Source organism: Strongylocentrotus purpuratus, unplaced genomic scaffold (assembly GCF_000002235.5).
Source record: "Strongylocentrotus purpuratus isolate Spur 01 unplaced genomic scaffold, Spur_5.0 spur5_scaffold_1, whole genome shotgun sequence".
NCBI lineage: Eukaryota > Metazoa > Echinodermata > Echinoidea > Camarodonta > Strongylocentrotidae > Strongylocentrotus > Strongylocentrotus purpuratus.
This window is the reverse complement of record NW_022145594.1, coordinates 19,187,344-19,205,031: the sequence shown is the minus strand read 5'-3', so window position 1 is coordinate 19,205,031 and position 17,688 is coordinate 19,187,344. Positions and strand designations below refer to the sequence as shown.

The window sequence follows — 17,688 nt, the reverse complement described above, 5'->3', positions numbered from 1 at the left end:
TAACCATTCTCATTAGCATTCCGTTTTGATAAATGTTATATTAACCAATAGTTATCTGTATATGGTATGTTTTGCACTAACCATCAACTTTTCATTACCTTATTTGTTTATTTCAGCTCATCCATGGGATAAAATGATTTTTTTTCTTTGATGTTGAAGGGGGGGGGGGATCATTTGTTTCCTCAACTTTAGAATTTGTTTTAGCTATGGTTCTAATAGAGGCACTAGACTCGAATCACCTAGGGGTAAATAATGATTTTAAAAAAAAAAAAAAATCCCTTTTTTTTCTTCTCTCTTTGGGGGAAATGAAACATTAATCTAACTTCAATGAGAAATGAATACTTATAGGATAGTTAACAGGAGTCTTGTTGTTGTTTTTTTTTGGTTTATAGGCGTTTGTTCTACTAGGTGGTAGTTGTCCTACAGTGTTATTGTTGTCCTATAGGATAGTCTTTCTTAGGGGACAGTTGTCTAATACCCCATTCACAGTGGTTTTGAAATTTGTAGCGGCGTTGTAGCGGAGCGGCGACACCGCCATAACACCGCTACAAATGCATTCACAGTAGAAAAGTTATCCCGCTGCAGCAGCGGGATAAATATAATGTACCCATTCACGCTGCAGCGGGTGATTTTTATTACCTCCGTAACAAACACGTGTATGCATGGCTCATGACCCGCGAGTGACCCCGATATGACCGGAAATACTTCAGCGCGGGGTTTTCGATTGCTTGAAATTGCGCGCGCTAGCTGTACTTTACACACTCTTCCTCATGTAGCTAGCTCGATTTAGCTATGGATCTATCTATACTTTTCGATCATATTACTTTTTAAAAAACTAGCATTTTTATTGCTTCCAGTCAGAATATTTTAATTTTTTGAAGTGTGAAATATTTTTATTTGGATAATTATAATATCTACATAATAATAAAATCAATTTGAATCCACTGGTTACTTTATTTCTATTTCACTTTATGTTCCCCATTGCTGGAGAAAAGAGGTCAGTGATAGGTAAGTAAACAAATCACACGTGTTTGTCGCGGTGTTATAGCGGAGAGCCTTCACACTGAGTAAACACCGCGACAGCAGCGGGACTGTCCCGCTGCTGTAGCTAGGCGAACCTAGCGATAGTTTGTCGCGGCGTTATCGCGAGGCGGTGTTATCCCGCGATAGTTTATAACGGGTCCGAGCCTTCACACTGAAGACAACACCGCGACAGCAACGGGACAGTCCCGCTGCTGTCGCGGTGTTTGAGGCCACTGTGAATGGGGTATCGGTGGACAATTGTCCTAGGATAGAGCTGTCCAGCTCCAAGGGGTCATTGTCCATTAGTTTTATATATGTTGGGGGGGGGGGGAGTAGTTGTCTGGGAGAATAGAGTTTTAAAGGGAAAGCTGTCGTAGGGTCCAGCTGTTGTGTGGGGAAGTTTTCCTAGAGGATAGTGTTTTCAAGTGGTAGTTATCCTAGGGTCCAGTTCTTATGTGTGGGTAGTTAGCTGAGAAAATAGTGTTTCAGGCGATAGTTGCCAAGGGGATGATATTCTAAAGTGTAGTTGTCCTAGTCATACATTAATGTACTAGTAAAAAATATAAACATGTTAATACCTAAGATACACACTCACACTTTATCTATTGGTTTCATGTATGTGTTGAAAATCATCCTTAATATTTGTGTATTATTTATTGACAGGTGGATGGGCATGCCTTAACATTAATCAGAACATTTTGATCGCTAACTATTATATTGCAGTTGATACCTATAGTGTACATATGATATCTGTATGATATAAAAATCTGATTGTTATTTTGATGTCCATGTGTGTTGATAAACAGTAAGATGAAACCCCTCTAACATCCCTTTTGCATGGCTACACAATAACAGGCGCCCGGGAGACATTGCCACCCAAAATCTGACCAAAGATTGTGAAATTTTGACAAATTGCTCATGCATACTGACTCTAAAAATGTTCAATGAGGACCTCCTTCTAAATAAACTTAGTGTGGTGCCCTGTACTTTTCTTTATTTTCATCAAATTTATTATGAAAGATTTGGACTAAAATCATAGTTATTGAATTCCCTTGTCATTTCATAATTATAATTAAATTAAGGCTATTAAAAAAAAAAATCTAGTCTGCAGCAAAGATAGGGACACAGTTATGACACATGTACATGCATGCAGGTCATAGTTCATAGGTCATATTCATGGACCTCTCAACTGTTCCATCCCATTGGCCCGTATTCACAAAGGAGGTTTGTCGACAAACCATGGTTTTCGTACGTCATATGATGCTTTTTTACGCGTTTTTTACAAACCTGGTTTGTAAAAAACAAAAGGAGGTTTGGCGAAACAAATGGAGAATTGTGAATTCGGGCCATAGAGATTGTACGTGAGAGAGAACTATCAGAGCTCCATGAATTGACTTTGAGCATGCATGCATGTATGTGTGCGTCACAACTATCTCCTCTCTACTAGCTATGATTCAATCCCACCGCTGCCACCAATTAAGGAGCATTGAAACACCTTAAGAAAGTTTGGAAAGTCAAGTTGGCTCGATTTTATTTCTCTTCTTATGGAATAATCATCGACATGTTGAGTTTCATTTAATAGCAAGTGTGTTTATTCCTCTTTAAAATGATATCCCATAATGCCCATTTGTTACGATTTTTCAATAATGGAACGTGCATTACATACAAATTATGGGGAAAGTCAAAAATAAAAATTTGCAAAATGCCTTGCTCTTGTTTTATAGCTGTGCACTCTTCTTTCTTTGAAGAGTGTTTTTTGCAACAAATGTATAATTTTAAACGAGGAATAAAATACATTCTAATGATAATAATGAAGTGATGATTATATGATGAGAGATATAATCGATCAAAATCAAGTTTCCAAACTTTATTTTGGGGTTAGAGACAAGTGCAGGCCAAAAAAAGGAGCAGTAAACCAAAATTTTGATTACCATAATTAGCTGCAAGGCGGTTGCATAACTTGTATCTTCTTGACACCACCAAACCAACTTCATACCAACACATTTTGGGCCATTGGAGGCTATGTAAATTGTGTCTGTTATTGTGAACAGGATATTATTGGCTCAAGTTTATTGGTTTAACTTTGTTATTAATTATCGATGACATCCTGCATTAAATGCCCTTTTGAGAACACTTTTCTTGTTTCTTGTTTTTTTGCAGTGATTATTATGACGATGAATACGATCCGTACGAAGACAAGAAGCCTGGATCCACGGATTGCTAAACCACCAGATGCACCTTTTTATATCATCAGTTAACCCATCGATGGCCAGTCCAATATTCTATTAACCTGTTATGTCCCACATATAGGAGGTGCATTAGCTCTGTGGGTAGAGCAGCAGCCTCTTAACTTGGAGGTTGCTGGTTTGATACCCAAGTCGACGCACTAGTGTCCTTTGTTAAGGCATTATTCCTCGTTTAAGATGTAACAGGATAATTATACTCCAACATCCTGTGTACCATCCCCATCTTTGTACATTGTATATACAAGCCAAAGATTTGTGGTGTGATTTCTAGCGATGAAAGCAATACATTTCGCTCGTTTAATTGAAAGAATAATGATATGTTTTTATAGTGTAAAAAATTGTGGTATTGTGAAGAAATAATTTTGTAGATTCTTCATTTATCACACATGTCCATCATAGATTTGCAAATTTGAATATTTAACAGCAATCCAATAGGTATGATAAATTGTGTACAGAATTTCATTTTTTATTTTAATGAGTGTTGGGTGAGAACTGAAAAGCTGCATAGAAATAGAGATGTTATTATACCGTACAATGATTTACATAAAAGCAAATCCAATTTTGTTTGTGGGTATATTTTCAATAACATCATGTTATTTTGTGCATGTCCATACAGATGGAAAGGTTCGTGAGCAAAGATAAAAGGATCCTGCAAAACTGTTTATCGTTTCCTCAGCTTTCTTAGCTCAAACAATAATCATGCCTTTTAATGTATTCTTCCATAATGTTCTATTTATCAAGCCATTAAGTGATTTTAATGGAAAGTGTTCTTGTCGGGATACATCATGCACATTAATTGAGCATCCTTTTGTTATATGATCACAAGGCTTGCCTTCTCTCGTAGATGAATCATCTCTTCCTGTGGTTATTCATATATGGATCAAATTGTAGATTTGTGTCATTATGCAAAATATTGATCAAAAGTAATAATTATATCCAAAGAATTTCTGCAATCAAGATATTAGTGCCTTTTGTATACAAATTGTGACACTGCACTTATTGTAGTCACTACCTCAATCACAGTAACCCACCGGATTTAGATACTTTTGCTTTTGGTATCTCTACTTGTTGTGTTTTATATAAAATCAGAAAAAAAGGGTAAAACATAATTTGATCTGTCTTAGTCTTGGTTTTTATTATAAGATGTAGACATAATACATGTTGTTGCCTTTTCAACTAATTCAGTAAAACCCATATCTGGGTTTAGGATCGTGCTTAACAAATTAGGAAAGCAATGTGATGTTGAACAAAAGCTGTAAGTGTACCGATCACGAAACAAACATTTTGCGCTGTTGGTTTAAATGGCAGTTCCATGTTGATGCACTATTTTCAAAATATGAGCTTCCAACGTTACTTCTGCAGAAAGATATTGCAAGTTTGAACATTGAACATGAAAGTGATTTCCGACAAGACTACTCGATCCCCGTACTTATCCGCACTCATCTAAAATATGGCCCACATGAATTGTATCTCAAGTCAAACTTCGGTTCAGCGCTTGGGGTTTTATGTTATGCTTTATTTCCTTCTTCTTATTTGTAGTAGGCTGGGTAATTATTTTTTCGAGGTAAATTTTATGCATTGTAGCTTTACAAAAAATAACTTTAGGTGATTGGTACACTGCTTTCAATTCAATATGATACGGGCCTAAGTGGTCAGGCTTAGTTGTTTCTGGTGGTTTAGCAAATGTTTCTTGGACTTACAATAGTTTAGGGGGTGACAGATATTAATCGTGAGGAAAGTGCCCTGGATATCTAAATTCGACCCTATTTTCACGAAGTGACCGCAGGGAGGAAAATCGCATACAATTTGCGTGACGATTCTCCTACCGTCACTATGTGAAAATAGGGACGAATTGTGTCATGTCATATTTCCTTTTGAAAACGGTGCTGTACTTGTATCTGGTAATCTTGATTGTGAAATGAATGGGGTACTATCTTTGAAGATTAGGAGTTTGTACGGCAAAATAATGAAATATTTAATTAATTGATTTTAAATTGATATCAGGAGTGAAGACATTTTAGTATTCTGTGGAATGCCAATAAGGTATTTAACGCATGTCTTTCCAAGTACTATATGTAGTTTTTAAGATGGAAGGTCATTTTTGTAATTGTAAATTGAAATTTTATTACCCAGTATTTGAAAACACATGCCTCCCTTTGAAGCCAAAAAGACACAAACTAAGAGACATTGTATCATGGTGTATCATTGCAAGTAGCACTCTACTGTAAACGATTTTAGTTTTACTAGTTTTGAAGACTGACCGTGTTCAAGCGTATGTATGTATGTACATCATCTCAAGTTGCAACAAACTGAGCCTGTTTTAATTCCGAACAAATTAAAGTACATTTTTAAATGTTACATTGATATCGTTTCCTGTACTACATTAGCCATATTTAAAATGCATTACATTAGTGTAGATACAATTAAGTTACATGTAGATGTGAGATTATTTGGAGATGGGAGGTGAGATCAATGCAATCCGATGGTGTTTTCAAAGTGTAATTATGATATTGATGAGAATATTTTGAGTGTTATGTGAATAATAGTAGTTAGTTGATTGCTTTATATTGCCCTTGTTGTGTTAAAATGAAAAAAATTATTTTGAGGGCAATTTTTGAAAGAATGGGGAAAGGTCTACAATCTATCCGGTAGGTAATCTATCTTTCTCCAAACATGTACCCTTTCAGTTTTGAAACGCTCTTCAAATTGGTTTACTTTGTAGTTGTTTAGACGATTAAATTTCATGATTTTCTTTGGTTTCACCCTAAAATGTGCTTGCTGTACCCTGAACATATATGCGTTTTGGTTGGATGTCAAATAATATGTATAAATTGTTCATCTTTTTGAGTGTCTGTGGCAATTTTGATTGTACTTTTTAATTCTGAAAAACCGTTAAAAAGTACTTTTTTATGACTAGTTCTTGAGGTGCGTACATTTCTCTGTACTGATATATGTTTGTATATTGTTGTCACTCTGTGTTTATAGAGGAAAATTTCAATTCATGAATATTTAAAAATGGTTCATTCTTGAAGGTGATGAATCTAGTGGAATATGTAAAGATTAAATTAACCAGGTACACACTGCAACAATGTATTTACACAATATCACATAAAGGTATATCCTCTGCATGTTTATTATACAGTAGATCAATATTTTACTATTTTCCTAAAGCCTTTTTCAGAATCTGGTAAAAAGGGATTATAAGAACTTTACAGGAGGTCATAATTACAATGGCTAGTATTCCTGAAATCCTTTTGGTGTTACAAGAGTATTCAGGCTTATTTAACCCATGGCAATTTAGGTAGTCAACTTTTCATTTCTGGTAAAAGTACAAAAACAAAAACAAAAAAAATCGAGACTTTCAAATTTGAGATCTACATGTAAGTACTACGGCAAGACTTGTCTTTTAAAGCAAGATGCTTTTTTATGATGAAAAAGTTTTTTGGTAATTTTTCCACATTTCTACATAGTGGTCCTACCGTCTATTAGATTCTTGTGTGAATTGTGTAGTCTTTATGATTATTATGTCAAGGTGTTGAGGGAATTTTAAGAACCGTTGCCACTTTTGTGCAAATAAAAATCTTTTGTCAGTGTAATTTTCGCCCTTTCAATTGCTTTGTTTTAGTTTGCTTTTCAGAAATGGTGAAAAAGTTAGTGAGCAATAGAAGAGAGAGGTTTTGAGTGAGAGGAGAGAAATGAGGAGGGGCAGGGGGAAACAGAGGAGGAAGAAAGGAGAAAGGGAGGAGATAAAAAAGAAGATGTTGTGGAAGAAGAGGGATATATAAAAAGAGCCATCTTCATATACTCCTTCACCGCCAACCCATAGAATGCTAAGAAAATATTTGTTTAAAGGGACATGTCCCATTTGCAGGCCAAAAAAAATGAAAAAGTTAAATTCCAACTGCATTTGAAAGATAATACTTATTTAGAACTTCCCTAAATAAGGTGGGGCTTGAAAATGTCTTCAAGTGGGAAAATAATGACTATTAGTTGTCAAATCGACTTAAGGGCTGTAGAGCCCAAAAATAATAGTCTTGATTTTCAGACAATTGTACCGAATGGTCATACGTTTCATGCTGCGCAAAGATTCAATCGGTTTAATCTTGGCCATCACAAGAAGGGGGTTATTGATGTAGACAAATGCTCATGTACCCTTTACAACTCTTTTCATGTATGTTATTACCAAAGGAGAAAAAAAAAGCCAGTCAGTCACTCAATAGTGTCTGACAGTGAAGTCTAGCAAGTAAACGGGTTTCCTTGCATAATTTGAATATGAGGACACTGCTAGCATTTAAATTTCACAGATAGGACATACATGACATATTCATAATTCCTGCAAAGTTCTACAGAATTTGAGGTTGGCTGCAAAAGGGACATAGTACCTTAAGGTGATCAGAACATTTTCATTATAGCCCGTCTAAACTACACAGCAAGAGAAACAGTGATAACATAATACCAAAACTACAGAAATATGTTGTTCTCAATAATTTACTAAATGTTATTATTCAAACACCTTGTTGCAAGCAATAAATAGATATACATACTCGTTCATCTTACACAATCCTATGACGAATCAGAAGGAAATTATCTGTATCTTGTGTGAAAACCCAAGGCAGCGTTTCACAAAACCACTTACATCCCAATGAAATGCATGTACAAATTTAATTTAGATGGAACATTAAATTAATTGAATTCATGTATGGTATATGTAATATGCACAGAAAATGTTAATTCCTGGCTAAAAAAGCTGACCCACACCCTCCCCCCAAAAAATATTTTGAGTTCAGTATACAGCTGTATGCATAAAAAAGGTGCAGTGTTTACCTACTGTAGGTTTGATTTTATGAACTGAGAATGATAGAGATATAAAATTGCTCTATATGAGGAGCTGGAAGATAAATAATGATTTGTTGGTCATTTGAGGGAAACAAACTTTTATGACAATTTCTAATAATGAAATCATTTTCTGAGATTAATGCAATTAACCCTATTTTAACTGGGCTATTTCAGACCAGGTTTTTACTGGGGGGGGGGGGGGGGTCAATTAGACCCCACCCCCCCCCCCCTAAGATCTCGGCCGTTTCAACGCCGATCGCCGCGAAAATTTGCATGCATGTCAAGTGAAGTGTATAGAATAATATGGTAATTTCAGATTTTTGAAAAATTCACTCATTTGCATATTTATGGTAATTTATGCAAATAAGGTCATACAATTCACATTTCTGCCCATAGATCATAGATTATTCATATTTAAGTATTCTTTTTCACCACATATATTTACTAGACTATTTGGAATAAAAATACAACACAAAAAATTGGAAGAGCCAGGTTATTCCTTATGTTATATCTTGTTTTTATAATTTCTTATGTATTTCATTGTTTTTTTAACTTATGTAATTTATTGTTTTTGTTGTTTTATTTCATTTATAACTACAATTCAACTATTTTGACCCCAAAACAAACATCTAAACTTTAAACAAGACTGAATAACCAATGTTTTATCTATTTTTAGGAAAAATGACTTTTACATATGTTTTGTACACAAATCACGAAAATGAGCGATTTTCGGGCTGACATGCAAAGACAAAAGGTCACGTGACCTTGTAACCGTAGGTCCGATTTTCGAAAAAATTGTTTTAAAAGATGCGTAAGACTCGAAAGTAAAAAGTCATGAAAGGAAAATTGTATATCTGCCGCGGTTTTGGAGTAGTCGCGAAATTTCTACAGGGGGAGGTCAAATTGACCCCCCCCCCCCCAGTTAACATAGGGTTAAGGCATTTTTTCAACATTCAATCCTCTAAAATATTAAAGAACATTTTCATATTATTCATAAATCTGAAATTGCTTTTTACATACTTTATCCGGCTGTCAGCAATAAAAAAGAGTTAAAATTCTTAAAGTGAATATTTTAAAATATATTAAAATTTTGAGAATAAAATTCAGTGTACATTCAAATATTTCTCTAAAAAGTAAACTGCAATAATGATATAATAGATCTAACCAATGCTTAGATGGAGGAATGATGTGAAAGACCTATTGATAATCGCGAAACCAGCTCAAAATTCCCTCCTGTTTATCACCTAGCCTCTACACCCAGCCGCTTATTAATTGCCTCTCTTACATCTAAATGCAGTTGTGTTACTGCCTTCTTAGTAAGCGCACGATCACAAGACTGGTACACAATTCTATAGAGGTAACTGATCTCTCTGTTGATGTATTGGCTAAGAAAGCGAACTTCCCGTACAAGGTCAAAGGTCACTGATCGGATCGCGGAGCAAAAGTCAAGCTCGTCGAAGGTGTCCTCGTGAAGCCAAAAGCTAACATCATAAGTGTAGGTAGGAGGGTGGAGACTGTATACCTGCATGGAATGCTCTAATAACGGTTGAGATTCAGAACACATTTCAGCAGATTTTGAAAACTGGGCAACTATCCGGTCATCGGCAGACCAGAATAAACGTATGTCTTCCACACTATATTTCACCATCGCCATAGTGTCCAAGTTCCAGATGCAATAGTGGTAACCCCCTCCTTCTGAGTGGAAGATTCCAAACTCACCAATAGTGAGTGTGTTTTGTGAAGGCTCATTGGATCCTTCCACTTTGAACACGAGGGATGAACGATTGTTGATGGAACCATCTTGACAACTATGGCAATCCTCTATGGAAACCGGTCCCTTTTCTTGTAGGAGGCCTGCTGATACCCTCGACACCTTCTCCTTGAAGTCCTCAGAGGATGTCCCAGAATCTTTGGGTATGGGCACTACCATCAGGTATTGGTGCAGAATAGGATAAAGCTCTGGACGTATACCACAGCGACGAAAGACTCTGCCACTAGCATAAAGAGGTTGCGGATCCTCCTTTCGAAAAATACCAGGGGCGCGACTGAGAAGGGTCGGTCTAAGAACGTAGTTGCTCTTGCCGTGTTTGGACAAACATGGACTTATTTGGACTTCTGCACTGGTAATCCCTGTAACATGAGGTCCATTGGACTCTGAATCCTCAGTATGCTGACAACTGGACTGCTCTGTCCCAGTATTACCATGCTTTGAATGACCCTCCAAGTACAACAGTCCATCCTGCTTCTCTCCTCTGTCGCTCATGGAATCTTTGTCGCTTTGACCATCTGTTACCATTTTACCAAGAGCAGTTACTGCACAAGTACATGGTAATAACCCTTGAACATCTTCTGGTGATAGAGGGGGCTGTTTGTGTAGCTCTGTAGTTGTACTGTGTACTGCGCCTTGTGGTACACCAACGCTCCTGTTGCTGCAATGACTGCTATCCTGCTGTTGAATATGTTTAGTTCTTACGACATCAACGTGGTAGAGCTCAGAAGGTGAAAAATGACCTGTAGTGATAACCTCTCCTGCATTCAACACTAGAGGCTGCTCTTCAGCTTGAAGAAAAGTCGTGTCTGCAAAGCCCTCATTGATCAGGCGATGTATCTCTGCTGAGACGAGAGCTAAAGGATGGTGGGGTTCTGACAGAAGATCCCTACAGACAACAAAAAGACATACCATATAATAATAATATAATATTTAGCTTTTATATAGCGCTTATTACAATGTCTCTAAGCACTTTACTTATGGCAAGTTAATTATAATAGTACATAAATAAACATTAGAATAGGAACATGTAACTTTCAATCAGCGTACACATGCAAGGAGACCTGGTCGATTCTTTCTGCACAATCATTCCTCCCATAAGGTTCATGAAAAAAAATCATGTACTTCTTGCAACTTGATTGATGCTTATAGTCTTTTTGAGTGTTGAACAAAACTCGTTCTTCATCTCATACTTCTTGTCGGCTGCCCCCAAGAAGGCCATTGATTTTACAGCCCTCTGTGTGGGTAGCTGAAAATTTTGCTGAATGAATTTCCACCTACCCTCACCCTAGTCTGCAGTTACAGACTCTAATTTGGCACTTTACCACAATGTATAAAGCCTTAAGCAGAGCCTAGATACTTCAGTCTCTGGTTGCATCTGGAGCAGCCACTACAGTACAGAGCGTATGCAGCATGCTGTCAGTCTAGTCTCACAGTGCAGACACTGTGACATAAGCATAGGGACTGTGCCTGCAAACTACTGTCACCCCTCTACAAAACACCAGGGGGGGGGGGGTGTTTCAAAGAGATCCGAAGTTGAACTTAACTCTAAGTTGGACTTAGAAGTTATGGCGAGCCATTTGTAGCCTTAAAATAAAATATATTCAAAAGCGAAAATTCAAGTATTGTAGACCTTTTACAAATTCCACATCAAGAACATGAAATCTCCTTGATGATAGAAAATATGAATGATTCGAATCAAGATTTTATGCCTTTTAAAATAACTTTTGCAAAATGTTTTCATAGATGATGATGGCTTTCCATAAATGTTAAGTCCAACTTAGAGATGAGTTCAACTTAGGATCTTTGTGAAACACCCCCCAGAATACATACCTGTTTATCACTCTACAAAGATCAGTAGGGCACTGTACAGTACTCATCTCTTGGTCGGTACGTAGGGTGAGTTCTCTGGGTATCGGGCAAGGCTGATCCAGGAGTTCCCTGCTCCTCTCAAAGACGTGGGTGATGGCATTCTGAGTCAGAAAGTGCTTGGATTGACTCCTGTTTGGGGACAATATCACAGACAATTTACAGATTACACCAAACAGTCCTTTTCAGGACTACACGCCCTCAATAAAGATTACCGAGAGTCCTGTTCAGGACTCCTCAATCCTCCCTCTCTCTCACAAGGTGCACCCGCAAGCCTACTGTATATCTACATCACCATGCAAGCCGATACTTAACATGTACAAGCAGCATCTAATTTACAGATTGTGTTCTAGCTCTGGTAGTGGTAGCAAAAGCAAAGGAACATAAAAGTTGTTGAATAAAGACTAAAACCTGTCTTAGTGGCCACCTCTCTCCAAAGGTCATCTGTCTAAGGTGAACATGAATTTTTTGTAGGACCTCTCAGTAAGGCCACCTGTCTACTGCAGCCACCTTTTATATTTCCTTTGGGTGGCCTTAAAAGACAGGTTCTATCTTTTATGATTTGCGTAAAGCCACTACTTTACCCTAACTTAAGTCCTGAATTTGTCCTGGAAGCCCCTGATCAGCTAAAAACATTGGCTTATACAGTATTTTATAATTTTTTCAAATGTACATTTTATGTTTTCAAAAGACAATCTTACAAATATTACCTTACAAATGATTCTTTAATCTCTAACCCGTCCTATAAACTACGAATTGAATCAAATTGGTTTAGCATAAAGAATATGACATGCAGCTCATATCATGTTTTACAGGGTAATCAACTAACATTAAATTCACCAGTGTAAAAAAAATCAAAATACTAAAGTAATATGATAATGATAACATCACAAAACACTTATATACAATTTCAAAAATACAGGTATATTAAAGAGGGGAGGTAAGTTACTAATCAATAATCAATATTAACTTAAGCCCCACTGTACTACTTGCTCCCTCTATATAGAAAACAATGCCTAATTGGTGACCATTGGTCCCCTATGATCCTCTTTTTATTATGTTAATTGAGAGCTGAGTTGATGAGATAGCCACCTGTCAGTGACCTCCCTGGGTGGTCCAATCCCTCCTAGTAGTTCTCTAAATTATGCTAGTGATCCCCAATGAGTCAATCTACAGTACCTGTAGCCTGTACAGTAATACTCCTTATAATCCTCGGCACAAAATGGCATCGTCCTGGTCAGGATGAAGGACCCCCAGGCTGCCATGGCGACCGCCTGCCAGGAATCCGCCCATTTCCTCTGTGGTTTGTCTGCAGGGGTTCCTCCCTGGCCGGTGCAGAGAGTGAGGAAGACTTGACCAGAGGGTGAAAGCCTGTCGAAGCAGCTGGAGATGAAGTGAGTAATTATTAGAGGTGTCATAGTTACTTGAGTGGTTTAAAGGCATCGTTTAACAATGTCAAATCTGAGATGCACGGCCCTACGTGTTATCAGTGTCTGTGATATGGTGTAATATTGAAGCCGTAAAACATGGCGCTTCAAAATGATCAAGAAGTGCCTCAAAGACAGTGGCGTACGCAGGATTTTTTCAAGGGGGGTTTTAAAATCGGGTCCAAAATTTTGCAACGATTCAGGAAAATTTGAAAATAAGAGGACACTTTTTTTTTTTTTGGTCTCGAAATTTGAAAATTTGACATTTTGCTCCGTTGGGGGGGGGGGGTAAGGTCACCTTTCTTTGGTCAGCCATGGGGGTAATTTTTTTTATTTTTTTTTAATAATTAAACAAAAAATAAAAAATAAAAAAAAAATTCAAAAGGGGGGGGGGGGGGGGGGGGGGGGGGGGGGGGGGGTTTTTTAGGGATTTTTTAGGGGGGTTTACACACAAAAAAATACCAAAGGGGGGGTTTAACCCCCCAAACACCCCCCCCCCCCCCTGCATACGCGCCTGCTCAAAGAAGTATAAAAAAAAAGCTTTGAGTGACCGGTTTTACCATACTCGTTTTTCCCAATAGACTGTAGTCTTATGAAAACAGTTAGGAAAGCACAAAATTTGATTTCGATTTCCAATCATAAATATCTTGATAATCAGACAGGCGATCAGCTTGTAAAAGATATGAGGTTCCTGACTGACCTAAAGGTTTATAAATATCATTGCAGCATGAGCTAAATCCAGGATTTTGCTTCAGAATCTGAGACCAAGTTACCCAATCCCTTTAGGCACATGACTTGAAATTCAAAGGTTGTGGGTATGATCCCTGACAAGACATTAATGTGCTTTGGCAAGGCATCAATCAACGTTTGCCACTCCATACCCAGGAGATAAATGGGGACCCAGTAGGATGACGAAAGCATTTGTATTAGTAATTGCAATATTCCCTCTCGGTGACCATATGGTAGGAATACTCCCCAGGGAGTGGAGATGGTGCAGATTATGCATGAATGAATCAGATGACCGGGGTAATAATATCTGTAAAGCACAGTTTAATGTAGTGCCGTATAAATTTAGATGATTATTATTATTATTAAAAGTGAAAAACTACAGTAAAGCAGTTAGGGATTTAGCTCTGGGAATTCTTGAAATTGTGGTTAAAACATAAATAAAGACAGAAAATTTACCATTCAAAGAACTGCTTCAGTAGCTCCCTGTTTTTTCCAATATTACTTTTGCCACCAACATGGGGAAAGTTGAAGATGACTGCATCATAAATGGCTCCCTCTAGTGAGGAGCACTGGCCAAGCTGGGTGGCATCGACCCCGTAGAGGACACGAGCTCCTGTGCAGTAGATAATAGTACATGAAGAGTTTAGAGTATAGTTAGAAAACTGCAACAGAGCAAAAATCTGCAGAGGGAAAGAAGGGGTTGAACTTTGAAGTATAATGACCCAACGTCCTTCAGACTCTCGGCAAATGATATGTAGACAATCAATAGGGTAACTCATGCAGCGGATCTGGGCTAAGTCGGGACTCGGGGACAACTCGGCCCGCTGCAAATACGGTGCCGAGTTGTCCCAACATACCCTAACTCTAGCCCTAACCCTAATTCTAAACCCTACCCTAACCCTAACCCTACAAGATTTGATAACAAAATAAATCTTGCCAGAACAACTCGGCCTCGTATTCGTAACGGCACAGTTGTCCCAGGGTCCGAGTTAGCCCGACTCCCATGCAGCAACTCCAAAGTAATTGGTCTTTTGGTGTCTCATCATATTTTGAAAGTAAAAAAATACTGCAATCACAAGTATCATTTCATTAGCCATTTGTCTCATCTCAGCTCTAGTATTTACCCAATGACTGCAGTTGAGCGATGTTCTCCGGGATACCAGGGTCATTGGATGGGATGCGATCCTCTGACTGGTAGCAGGACGTTACCATGGTGACGCTGGGAGGCAGCATCTTCCTCAGGGAGAGTGAGAAGGAGAAGTTTGCCTCCCCTAGCAGCAAGATGGAGGCACAGCCTGACAGCAGGGATTGCATCTTTATCTCACTTCAGGCTACTAATCACGATGTACTTCACACAGACCTGCATTTCAGACAAATATATACATGTATACCGGTATTCAAAATGAATTATTTCTCAAAGAAAAATGAAAAAACAAGAATGGGTCTCCAATATGGCTTTGCCTAAATTCAGTTAAGAGCACGGCTTGAATTAATCTTGGAATATCATTAGAACAAACAGCCTAGACATATACCGGTATGTTAATTGATCTTTACATTCTTTAACCTTTGACCCGACCATCTCCAAATGTCTCCATACAGTGAAGTATGATAGTTGCAGGTTTTTAAGTTCACATTTGAATTAGCATAAAATAGTTATTGATTTGGCCATAACAAATTAAAATACCTTTATTTTTATGTCAAGTGAGTTGCTAACCATGCATGACGTTTTGTTTTCTTCTTCATAAAATAATAATTGAAATGTAAAATAAAGTAAAAGATCAAAAAACAATTAAAAAAAATCTCAAAATCTTTAGGAAATGTATCTTTGACTTTGTCTTTGTTTCGTAGCTCAATTTATTATATCTATCTATCTATCTATCAGGCTATAGTTCATCCAGATGTTGGACAGAACCCTCCTCATAACATTTCCATTCTCTTCTGTCTCTAGCTGTCCTAGTCCAAGCGGCTGTTCCCATGTATGATTTTAGGTCATCTCTCCATCTTATCTTCTGCCTTCCTCTTCTTCTCTTTCCCATCCTAGGTTGCCATTCTGTTAAACGATTTGTCCATCTATTGTCCTGAAGTCTTGCTACATGCCCAGCCCATCTCCACTTTGATTCTCTGACCTTCTCCATGTCTTTAACCTTTCTTTTCTGGCGTATGACTCTGTGATTAATTTTGTCTCGCAGAGATAAATGCGACATCTTTCTCTCCATAGCTCGTTGAGTAGTCACAAGCTATTATATACTTCAGCATGACTTTTTTTGTTTGCCTAAGTTATTCCAAAAATGTCCAAAAATTCTGAAATAGGGCCTTGGTAAGCCAATGTATTGCCCTTGACGATGAGGAAATACCCCGGCCCCCCCCCCCCCCCACTCCATGAACGGAGGGACCCCATGCGTGTTACCAAAGTGTCCGGTAAAGGGGTACTTTTCACGCACCAAAGTCCGGCTCGTAGTACACAAAAATCTGGCCCGTATTGACTTTACACACCGAACTTAGGGGGGTGTTTTCAAAAGGAGGGAACATGCATGTATGCATATACCTAAATAACACTGAGTGGGGGGGGGGGGGGGGCGGGGGAAATACTGAGCCGACGGCCATGCAGTGTTGCAATAGCTCTCAGAAGTGCCCCTGACGCGAAAAAGGTAATTGCCAAAAAGACTTGCAGAGATGCAGGGAGGGCCCCGAGATCGACTAGATGTGTCGGATGTTGTAGCTCCTCTTGAACGGAAAGTAGGTCAAGAAAAACACAGCCCTGAGGATAAAAATCTATATATCTTTTGTTGTTCTGTATCACAATCCAATGATCAATGGATTGGATCTGTCCCTAAAAACTATCTCTCGCCGGAGACCTCTACCTGCGGCCAATACGCATTAGCAATTTAGCATTGACCACTTTTGACTACGCCTGTGTTATGTACCGTAATGATCATGACAAGACATGAGGATCTGAGACATTTTACAGTAGAGGTCTAGATAACTTTTTTTTATTGATTCTAAACAATACAAATTAATTTTAGAAATAAAATAGTCTACAGTTGTGAATTCAAAACATTTTGATTACATAAATTGTACAATTGATGAAAACAAAAATGAAATTAGGTCTAGTTGTAAATGTAATTAAACAAATAACCCCATCCAACCAAACATTACCCCCCCCCCCCTCCCCACCATGCGACACACACACCACCCGACCACACTTCCACCACACACTGTTCCTAGCCCCCTCAGCTATACCCCAAATTGGAGCGACAAACAGAAACAATCAATTGCATGCAGCATGCAGGAAGTTACTGACTTACACACAATTCAACGTGTGGGACACCACACCAAGGCATGAGTGCGAAGCACAATTGCACAACTTCCACAATACCTTGTTAAAATAAGATTAAGAGGGTCATATAAAAATATAAAGTATGGATATATACAGTGCTAATTAAAATTACCTATTGGTATCGCCTTCTGGTTGCCAAAATTGGATATGTAGACTGAAAAAGAAGTGCAAAATATGATGAAAGTCACCGCAGCAGTCGCCGTGGTACGTCACAAGACAGTGTTTAATGAATATTCATAAAATCATCGTCAAAAGAGAAGGGGACGGGGGGGGGGGGGGAGCAGCTCCAAGGAGACCGGGCAAGTAGAAGGAGAAAAAGAAGAAGCAGAAGAAGAAGAAGAAGAAGAAGAAGAAGAAGAAGAAGAAGAAGAAGAAGAAGAAGAAGAAGAAGAAGAAGAAGAAGAAGAAGAAGAAGAAGAAGAAGAAGAAGAAGAAGAAGAAGAAGAAGAAGAA

The 17,688-nt window shown here is 38.1% G+C and overlaps 2 protein-coding genes across 2 annotated transcripts in view; one reads left to right on the top strand and one right to left on the bottom strand.

Moving 5' to 3' along the window:
• LOC586418 (neural cell adhesion molecule 1) overlaps positions 1–6,865 on the top strand; it is a 57,432-nt gene extending 50,567 nt beyond the window's left edge. The window contains exon 20 of the mRNA XM_030978582.1: positions 3,184–6,865. Within this exon, the coding sequence (XP_030834442.1) occupies positions 3,184–3,247 (64 nt within the window). The 3' untranslated portion in view covers positions 3,248–6,865. The remainder of the gene's footprint in view (positions 1–3,183) is intronic.
• A 2,340-nt stretch (positions 6,866–9,205) lies between these two features.
• On the bottom strand, positions 9,206–17,453 carry LOC586438 (ferredoxin-fold anticodon-binding domain-containing protein 1 homolog). The gene is made up of 6 exons (XM_786221.4): positions 17,348–17,453; positions 15,023–15,258; positions 14,355–14,511; positions 12,922–13,125; positions 11,707–11,874; positions 9,206–10,762 (listed from the first exon to the last, which is right to left on the bottom strand). The coding sequence occupies exons 2-6, from the start codon at positions 15,210–15,212 to the stop codon at positions 9,346–9,348; spliced, it is 2,136 nt and encodes a 711-aa protein (XP_791314.2). The 5' UTR covers positions 15,213–15,258; positions 17,348–17,453; the 3' UTR covers positions 9,206–9,345.
• Positions 17,454–17,688: the final 235 nt, after the last annotated feature.